Source organism: Arachis ipaensis, chromosome B02, assembly GCF_000816755.2.
Source record: "Arachis ipaensis cultivar K30076 chromosome B02, Araip1.1, whole genome shotgun sequence".
Classification (NCBI taxonomy): domain Eukaryota; kingdom Viridiplantae; phylum Streptophyta; class Magnoliopsida; order Fabales; family Fabaceae; genus Arachis; species Arachis ipaensis.
The window spans coordinates 2,053,773-2,063,994 of record NC_029786.2 but is presented as its reverse complement, the minus strand read 5'-3'; the positions used below and the strand labels follow the sequence as shown (position 1 = coordinate 2,063,994).

The window sequence follows — 10,222 nt, the reverse complement described above, 5'->3', positions numbered from 1 at the left end:
AGCAAGATTAATTCATCTTTATCAAGTTTATAATCTTTGGGATACAACGAACAATAAACAAAGCAACCTTTTAAATGAGCAGGCAGATGATAGTAACTTATTAACAACGCAGGAACGATCTTACTGTCTGTCATAGGAAATTCCCAAATGTCACTCGATAGTATTTGATTCCATTCTTCAGCAAGACGCTCTGAGCGCAACAAGCGTCCAAGTGTTTCTGCAGCAAACGGCAAGCCATCACACCTTTCAACAATCTTTCTACCTATTCCTTCCAGTTCTGAGCTCCCATTTGATTCAGGAAAGGATGCATTGTCCGCAAAAATAGACCAACAATCATCATCTGACAGTTGATTGAGGGTGTAAGAGTTATAGTGTTGGACTATTCGACCAACATTTACCATGCGGGTAGTTAGGAGAATAGTGCTTCCTTTTTTCCCATGTTGAAAAGGGGCGATAAAACTATGCCACTTGTCAGCATCTTCACTCCAAACATCGTCCAAAACAATGAAGAACTTCATTTTTGACAGTTTGTCCTTCAAATGTTGTTGAAGTAAATCAAAGCTGTCAAGACTACAAACACCCGGAGAGATCCCCTTTATAACATTCTTTGTAGTCTCAACAACATCAAAATTTTCAGAAACAAAAATCCATGCTTTCATATCAACCCCGTCCATCAAATCCTTGTTGTTGTAGAGCCATTGTGCTAAAGTTGTTTTACCAACACCGCCCATACCAACAATAGAGATGACGGACAAGTTGTGATCATTGTTGTCATTGAGCATCTTGATTAGTGCCTGTTGGTCAGCATCCCTGCCGAACACATTCCCCTTCACAAGAGAAGTGGATGGAGGTCTCCATGAGGAGCTTCCAGTTGGAATCTCTTTGAGACCAAGGGTATCTTTGCGTTTCTCAAGATCTTCTATTCTTTTTACCACATCCTCTATCTTATTCTCCATCTTCCAATCATACAAATTACGGAAGAAGCGAGGAACGCGAATGCGTGCCTTGTTGCGAATTTCTTCTCTGATTAAGACACGTTCCAGCAAGTCATCAGCAGTGTAGAGAGCATCCCTGAGACTATCAAGCCATTTCCTCACAAGTTCGTTTCCGAACTGTTTCTGCTCCGCGTCGGCGACCAGAGCTTCAGCAGCCAAGAGAGCAGTCTTCAGCTTCTCAACCAACTGTCGGTTCAGCTTCTTACCCACCACCAGGTTGACAAACTCACGTTTAATGAGCCTATCAAAAACAACGTTGATGAAGCCAGAGAGAAAAGCTCCACCAACAAGTGCTCCAGCCATGATGTGATGATCACAACAGCAGCAAATTAATCAATGTGTAATTGGAATTTCAGAATGTAAGGAAGAGAGAGGAATATTGTAATAATGCTTGCAAGGTATTCAGCAATAATGGGCATTTAGCGAGATATCACACACGTAAAGGTTCCTCAGCAAAAAGACTTTGGCATCGCGTGGAGTGCAATACTGGGTTTTCTCTTTACTTCTTTTTCATATTCTTCTTTGAATGATGAAACAAAGTATCAAAAACCAAAAGTGAGACCAAAGCAATAAAAAGAAGTTTACACAGCAAGAGGAACAAGCTGAGAATGAAGAGAAGCTTGCTGCACAAGTAAGGTACTATTATCTTCCTGTGAATCAATGCTATTATTCAAGGATTATTTTGACAATCACAAAAGTCAGGTACTATTTTGTTAGTGACAGAATCTTTCGAGTATCGATTTGGTATTTACCTCTTCCAAAAAATAGACAAGTAGAATCATTTATTGCATAGTTGATACAATGCTTAATTGCAGGTAACTAACTATCATTTAGTTTGGTAACATTTTTTTTAAATATATTTTATGAAGTCTAATTTTTAAAAGATAACCTTTTAAAAGTTGTAACATCTATATTATTTTGATAAATAAAAATTTTAAAATTTAAAATTAGTATAATAGACATAAATGTAAGAGTTATATTTAGAAATTAATTAATATATGAGATTATATTAGACTTTTTAATTTTGATAAACACAAAGCCACAAACTATATAACTTTGAAAACTTCCACCTTAAGTGCTTTTAAAAGCATCTTTATCTTTCAAAAATTGCAAACAGACTATTTATGATTACCAAACACAAAACTAAGAGTTCGTGCTTTTAAAAAATACAAATACCTCTTTAAAAAGTTTTCCAAACTAAGCCTACATCATCTTAAGCTTTATTTTACTTCTTCAATTTAATAAACTAATTACACTATTTTCTCCAAAAATACGAGTGCAGACAAACTTTATCTATTTAAGAAACTTAGTAAATGCAGCCATGCAATCTAGTGAAGCTTCAAATCTGAAACAACTTTAGCAGCTTCTGTTGTCTTAGTTCTGATCTCTTCTTCTTCAAACATCATTGCTTCTCTAAATTCATTTGGCTGTCATCTCTACTAAATGAACACAGCAATTAACTAATAATGCACCATAATAATATCATGCAGGTTTAGGATATGCCCTTATAATAATATCATAAGCAGTTTGGGCTAGAATAAACAGTGCAAAAAATTGCATTTGCAGTTTCATATCCAGTGTGCTACATCTGTGCATGTGTGAAACTCTGTAGTAATTTTAGCTATGAAGCAAATAATAACCTCAAAATTCATTTAAGTTATAGAACTAGAATTCTATACACTAGACATTATAACTCATGTGAAAGCCCACTGAGCTCGGAATGGTGATGAAATTAGGCTAATCCTAACAATTATCTTCCTGCGAATCAATGCTATTATGGATTTTCATTCTTAGCATAATGGTACCAACGTACTACTATAGAGAGCTTGAATTCATATCATTTTTACTTCAGAAATTCCTTGTTCTCTCTGATTCTTTCTAGAATTTCTTTCAAGTATAGTTCCATGTTTTTGTTCCTAGCCTCAAGATTAATCTATTGTACAAGATGCTTCTCAAGAAATACATCCTAGCAAATACGAATCCTCTGAGGCAATAATTATTATATTTATTCATATGAAATTTCATGAATACATAGATAACTTCTCATAGCAAATTGTGTAAATTTCATTCTTTCTTCTTTTTGGGAAAAGAAGTACTTCTTCTGTTGCAAAAGCACACAAATTCCAAATATTAAAGGTAAAACTTCCCAATTTTAGAAACAGAAAACATTGATTTGGCAAATACATCATCAAGTGGAATAGCTGCTTGAGAGAATAATTGGCGTAACAATACACAAAACAGTGGCAGCCAACAAATAACAGAAACCAGAAAAATAAAAATCGGGACAAGACACTGAAATTTTAACATGGAAAACTCTCTCAATTTGAGAGGTAAAAACTATGGATCATTCAGACCAAAAAACAAGTACCATTGTAATCAAGTAAGGATACAAGAAAATCTCAAATGAGTGCACAAATCATGCTTATAGTAAATCAAAACAACCAAGCACCAATGCGTATAAATGGAAACCAAAAACATGAAAAATTTACAAAACCAAAGCTACTTTGCGTGTGCAGGCCATATCTCACCCTCCAAATCTTATCTTAATCGTCCAACCATTCAGAATGAAAAAGTACATCCAGAACTTGCTATCAAAATTTTAGCCAAAACCAAGATTGGACCACTCTCCGACTGCAGATTTATAGTGACTGCATAATCAACCAAAAAAGAAAAAAAAATTATCATTCCAGTGACAATATGGTAATGAAAATTGAGGTCCATTACATCAAAATTAATCCATACCAATGCATATTATTCAAGTAGTTAGCAGGACTAAATGTCAAAAGAGACGAGAAAACTTTAGGCAAGTATTTACATGATATGAAATTCTTCTAAAAGAATATTTCAACAATAGTATGATCACAAAATTGTAGAATTTAAATTATCAATTTAGTAAAAGTATGATCCTCTTCATGACATGTTTGAACAAAAAGCAACCAACTATTAGACTAGATGTGTAGTTTAATGAATCACACAATTTTCAAAAGTGGATGTATTTATAAATTCATGTAATAAACTTGAATGCATTAGAAACGTTGCATCTTTTTGTTCAAATTTACAAGCTCCACCACTGAATTGCAGTTTTGGCATTGTAACAGCTTTGGCAGCAGTTAAGAAACCAAAATTAAGTTGATATTTATAGTACATTTATTTAGCATATACATTAAAAAATGGGAAAGGTAGAAACACCATCTTTCCCTGAACTACATATAACTACTTCCTTCTGAAATCAAGCTATCATCATCTCTTTTTCTTTTTCCCAAAAAAAATAGGAAAAGTAAATTGTAAGGAGGAATAGAGTAACTATACCAACCTGAAGCTAAAACAGAGCACGTCTTCTCTTGAACTTTGGATTGAATGAAGATAATTTAGATATGGTTGGTTACTAAACCTCAAATGTACTTCCCTTTCCCAGTGGATCTTCTGAAACACATTAAAAAGCATTTCAAGACTTAAAGTGTTTGTCATCACAAAAACCACACACACAATTATGTGAAAACCTCATGAACACAATGTTGGATCATTGGTTTGGTTTTAGAGTCAACAGTGAAAAGAAATGACACTCATTGGTTTGATATATGTACAAACTGAACACACCATTGAGTGAAGGTGATAGGAATGAAATTGTTGCTGATGGCATCACTATACAACTTCACCTTCTCATAATGATCATTTCAGGTACATGATTGTCATCTTCAAATGTGGAGAGCATAATCTTTGAATCTTGACTGCATTAGCTACATACCTTCTTCACGTCAGAATCTGTTTGATAACCAGTCAAAATCCAGAAAGGAAGAAACAGTTATTACTACAGAACCTTTAGTATTAGAAATAGCTTATTATAGGCATCTAATACTATTAATTTTAACAAATGATTCGTCTATGGTAAAAAAAGATTATAAATCAATAACTTGATCCTTCTGATTTCTTTTACCGTCCCATATGAATCTTGCAACACAACAGCTGACTCTGTTATCATAAAGAATTGGCAAAGATAGAAACAACACTTTTTATAACAGTTTTCTTTCCACAAATTGAGCTATCATTTATTTTCTCACTGCTCCAAACAGCAAAAATAAAATTATAGCAAGGAATAGAAAAATATACCTACAACAACAAAAGCTTTTCAATCATAAGTGCCACTACTCTAACATTCTCCATCATGTCCTTGCTTTTCAATAACATTAAGCCAAAATCAGAAAACAAAGTATCTGGTTCCCAACGCCTTAATCCAGCTTAATTACCACCTCAAATGAACTTAGAATTAAATGAAGATATGTAGCCAATGTATAGGATTACATCTTGATATGTACATAAGCCACCTGCAGAAGATAGTGAAAACATTAAAAAAGTAAATTTAATTCATCCATTTGTTTAATACATCTAAAAAAAATCTCAAATGTTGGATACATGGAAAAAGGATATTCCCTGTGTTTCAATTTTTGTTTCATGGTAATTGTATCATCCTTTTTAAATGTGATTTTCTTTTGAAACATATAAGAGTTAACGAGTATTACATATAGCAAATACTGTTTCTGAGAGTAATAAAGGATATTTCTTTAACTAAAACTGCAAACTGAGAGCTTTCCCGACAAGTGAAAGAAAAGAATGCAAATTTTGCAGTTGGCATATGAGTTCAAGCGGTTAATGTTGTTTAAAGAAAGAGAAAAAAAATTGACTTGAAGGAAAAGGAAATTTATGCATGTGTGAATTTAATTGTGCTCGCATGACAAACATGAAGGTTAGAGAATTACCTGCTCAGAAATCTTCGACTGCAATGGTGGGGATGTGGGAAATTTTGGACCAAATTTGTTGATGCTTGTTCTTGCAGCGTCCGCCCAGAAAATAACAGTTGTCAATTTGAAGTAGTAAGAGAGAGGGAGGCAGCTTTTCTCCTTCCATATTCTTCAGCTCTGGACAGTATGAAATGTGCAGTTGTTGGAGGGAGGTGAGGCGGAGAAGCTCGTTGCACTCCAATGTCTCCAGATTATAAAAGTCTTGGATATGTAGAGTGGTAAGGGAGGGAAGGCGAGGCAGCGAACCCACCTCTGGGTATGACTTTATGCTCTCACACCCAACACCAGAAATGGTGAGATGAGTGAGGTTGTCCAAGTTGCCCAACCATGATAGACCCCTCACTTGTTCCTCGCATTCTCCTACACTAAGCTCTTTCAGGTTAGCCGGCAAACCACCCTCTATATTGTTCAGCTTTGGACAGTTTGAAATGTGTAGTTGTTGGAGGGAGGTGAGGTGAAGAAGCTCGTTGCACTCCAATGTCTCCAGATTATCAAAGTCATGGATATGTAGAGTGGTAAGGGAGGGAAGGCGAGGCAGCCAACCCACCTCTGGGTATGACTTTATTATGCTCTCACAGTTAGAACCATCAATGAAAAGATGAGTGAGGTTGTCCAAATTGCCCAACCATGATAGACCCCTCACTTGTCCTACACTTAGCTCTTTCACGTTAGCCGGCAAACCACCCTCTGGCGACCTGCAAATGTTTGGGCAACCTCCTATGTCGAGAGAGTGTAAATTTGGGAGAAGAGTATTCATGCCACGTGGCAATGCCTCCAACTTCGAGCACCTGCTAACATCGAGATGAGTCAAGTTGGGCGTAGCCAGTCCTTCTTCCGGAAATGACACAAATTTGCGGCACCCATAGATGGAGAGACGTTGAAGAGCAGCGTGTGGTGGCTCTGACATTGAAACTGATTCCAGATTTGAACACCAGAATATCTCCAGATTCTCGAGATTGGGAAAGGCATCCAACGACAATGAGGTCAGTGAATCACAACTTCGAAATATATGTAGATGTACCAAATCATACTTGTGTTGTTGCTGGAGTAATTCAATTTGGCTGCACCTATACATTGTGAGCTTTTGCAAAGATTTGGGTAAACAATTGCCCCCCAAGGATACAACAGATGAACACTCTGAGATATATATTCCTTGTAGGGAAGTTAGATGGCGGATGATCCTTGCCTTAAATGCACACTCCACCACACATTCAAATCCACTAATTGATAACCAATACCCATCAAGTTTCATCTTTTTACCCGATCTTTCATCATCTTCTTCTTTTATGTATAGTTGGCGCACTTTGGAAATATCCGGTGAGGAAGAAAGGATTCTCATTAATACCTGATTAACCATATCTCCCTTCAACATTGGACACCCTCTTATTTCAAGGCTCTTAAGCTGAGGAAAGGCTTCTGAGTCAGGTAAATGCCACTCCTCCCAACATGACATCTCATCAAATTCCAATGTCTGCAGTGAGGGAAACGGTGCAATAGGCGAAGAATGCTGATCGCCTTCATTTTTGTAAAACTCCTTGCCAATGCTCTTCAACTCACCAAAACTTTTGATGCTCAGGAACTTAAGAGATGGCAGCTGTCCAAGTGAAGGCAGCATGCAGCAATTCTTGCAAGACTTTAGAGATACACTTGTCATGTTTTGGTAGAAGAAATTCCCAATCCAATTTGGAAATATGTTACCCTTGTATCCCCGTATTCTCAACTGTTTCAAGCCAGTGTGCGGTTGCAAGCCGTGGAGTATATCTCTTTCAGTTTGTGTGTCTGAAACCACATCATCTGTTGAAGACCATTCCAATAATAAGTCGTCAATGTGCTTCTTATCTATTATGTTTGCACTCCTTGCCTGATTGGCGTTGACAATATTCTCCAATTTCCAAATCTGAAATGATCCATGAAGATTTAAAAGCCCTCCTAACTCTTGGATTCCATTGTCTTCAGACTTGCCTACCATATAGTCGCTTAAAATGTGCAACTGTTTCAATTTGCCCATTCTTTTTGGCATTTCTTTCAGAGGAGTCCTCCTGATATCAAGATGCCGCAAATTCACAAGATTACACATGCCATTGGGCAGCATAGTCAGCTGGTAACAACCATTTATCTTTAATGTTTGTAAATTGCACAACTTGCACAATGACTCGGGCAATGTCCTAATACAACTTCCAGAGATATCCAAATGGCGTAAGTAGATCAATTCACCTAGACTACTAGGTAGCGTAGTTAGGGAAAAACAACGTTGTAACTTTAAAGTTTGTAGATTGAACAAGTTACATAATGACTGTGGCAGTACCTCAATCTTACTCCAATGGAGATCCAAATAGCGCAGGTGGATCAACTTGGCTATGGAATCTGGAAATTTGCTGAGTATATGAACGGATAAAACTCTCAAGTATTTATTCTTTGATAATATGCCACGCATTTTTCTTTCTTCCCTTATCATAAAAGGATAATGATAATTATTACAAAAGAATGTCCTCAAAGATTCTGTTTTATTAGAGGGACAGGTTTTTGCAGTCTCCGATGACAAATGGCGAGTTAGAAAACTCATCTCTTCCTTTTCACCAATTTCTGATAATCTACAATAAAACTTTCCAGCAAGAAAAGTTGCCAAGTCATGCATGAGATCATGCATCACAAAATACATCTCATTCTCATTCCCAACCTGCTTGAAAAATAGTCTTGAAGCCAAATCATCAACATACTCGTAACCAACATCTTCTAAAGTTTCTCCCCTCTTTGGTGGCCGTAAAAGATCTTCAGCCATCCATAGCAAGATTAATTCATCTTCATCAAATTTATAATCTTTGGGATACAACGAACAATAAACAAAACATCGTTTCAAATGTGCAGGCAGATGATAGTAACTTATTAACAATGCGGGAACAATCTTACTGTCTGTCACAGGAAATTGCCAAATGTCACTAGATAGTATTTTATTCCATTCCCCAGCATCATGCTTTGAGCGCAACAAGCGTCCAATTGTTTCTGCAGCTAATGGCAAGCCACCACACCTCTCGACAATCTTTCTACCTATTCCTTCCAGTTCCGAGCTCCCATTTGATTCAGGAAAGGATGCATTGTCCGCAAAAATAGACCAACAATAATCGTCTGACAGTTCCTTGAGAGTGTAAGAGTTATAATTTTGGACTGTTGGACCAACATTTTCCTTGCGGGTAGTTAGAAGAATAGTGCTTCCCTTTGTCCCATGTTGAAAAGGGGTGATAAAACTATTCCACTTATCAGCATCTTCACTCCAAACATCGTCCAAGACAACGAAGAACTTCTTTTGTGACAGTTTTTCCTTCAAATCTCGTTGAAGTAAATCAAAACTGTCAAGACTACAAACACCCGAAGAGATCCCCTTTATAACATTCTTTGTAGTGTCAACAACATCAAAATTTTCAGAAACACAAATCCATGCTTTCAGATCAACCCCGTCCATCAAATTCTCATTGTTGTAGAGCCATTGTGCTAAAGTAGTTTTACCAACCCCGCCCATACCAACAATAGAGATGACGGACAAGCTATGATGATTGTTGTCATTGAGCATCTTGATTAGTGCCTGTTGGTCAGCATCCCTGCCGAACACATTGCCCTTGACAAGAGAAGTGGATGGAGGTCTCCATGAGGAGCTACCCGTTGGAATCTCTTTGAGACCAAGGGTATCTTTGCGTTTCTCAAGATCTTCTATTCTTTCAATCACCTCTTCTATCTTGGTCACCATCTTCCTACCAGACAGATCAAGGAAGTGAGGAAGCCGAGTGCGTACCTTGCTGCGAATTTGAGCTTTGGTGAAGACACGGTCCAGCAAGTCATCAGCAGTGTAGAGAGCATCCCTGAGACTATCAAGCCATTCCCTGACGAGTTCGTTTCCAAACTGCTTCTGCTCAGCGTCAGCAGCCAGAGCTTTGGCAGCCAAGAGAGCAGTCTTCAGCCTGTCAACCAGCTTCCGATCCAGCTTCTTGCCCGCCACCAAGTTGACAAACTCAGAAGAAATGAGCCGGTCAAGAACAACGTTGGCGAAGCCATTAACTAAAGCTCCAACAACAAGTGCTTCAGCCATGATATGATACAGATAACAACAGCAAATTAATCAGTGAGTGATTGGATTTTCAGAATGTAACGAAGAGAGAGAAATAGTATTGCAATAATGCTTGCTTGCAAAGCATTAATCAATAATAGGCATATAGTGAGATATCACGAAAGTTCCTCTTCCTCAGCAAAAAGAAGTTGGTATGACCCTCAGTGCAATCATTCTAAGTGCTTGATTGGGGGGATTTTTTTTCTCAAATAAAATAAAAAAATAAATATTTTCCCAATCCCGAAATTCAAACTTTATTTTTCGAGATACGATTTTTTTTGGTGCAGTATAAAATCTCAGTTGGATCACTTGTATTTGTCCTATTCTTTTCCTTC

General features: G+C 37.1%; 2 protein-coding genes and 2 long non-coding RNA genes across 6 annotated transcripts in view; 2 read left to right on the top strand and 2 right to left on the bottom strand.

Moving 5' to 3' along the window:
- Window positions 1-10,222, bottom strand: part of LOC110262395 (putative disease resistance protein At3g14460) — a 98,992-nt gene that overhangs the window by 34,812 nt on the left and 53,958 nt on the right. The gene's annotated exons all lie outside the window — the stretch shown is intronic.
- LOC110268621 overlaps window positions 1-10,222 on the top strand; it is a 41,201-nt gene that overhangs the window by 12,098 nt on the left and 18,881 nt on the right. The window lies entirely within an intron of this gene.
- On the bottom strand, window positions 3,201-10,147 carry LOC107622599 (putative disease resistance protein At3g14460). 3 transcript variants are annotated; one of them, XM_016324576.2, is made up of 5 exons: window positions 5,750-10,147; window positions 5,103-5,317; window positions 4,652-4,757; window positions 4,309-4,418; window positions 3,201-3,643 (listed from the first exon to the last, which is right to left on the bottom strand). In XM_016324576.2, exon 1 carries the CDS (start codon window positions 9,867-9,869, stop codon window positions 5,754-5,756), a length of 4,116 nt encoding a protein of 1,371 aa, XP_016180062.1. In that variant the 5' UTR covers window positions 9,870-10,147; the 3' UTR covers window positions 3,201-3,643; window positions 4,309-4,418; window positions 4,652-4,757; window positions 5,103-5,317; window positions 5,750-5,753. The 3 variants fall into 3 exon arrangements, with proteins under 3 accessions (XP_016180062.1, XP_016180048.1, XP_016180072.1); XM_016324562.2 differs by having other exon boundaries at window positions 3,297-3,643; window positions 4,593-4,757; XM_016324586.2 differs by lacking the exons at window positions 3,201-3,643; window positions 4,309-4,418; window positions 4,652-4,757 and adding an exon at window positions 4,764-4,964.
- The window catches only part of LOC110268620, a 19,578-nt gene continuing 14,006 nt past the window's right edge, over window positions 4,651-10,222 (top strand). The window contains exon 1 of the long non-coding RNA XR_002356868.1: window positions 4,651-4,749. This is a non-coding gene — a long non-coding RNA (uncharacterized LOC110268620). The remainder of the gene's footprint in view (window positions 4,750-10,222) is intronic.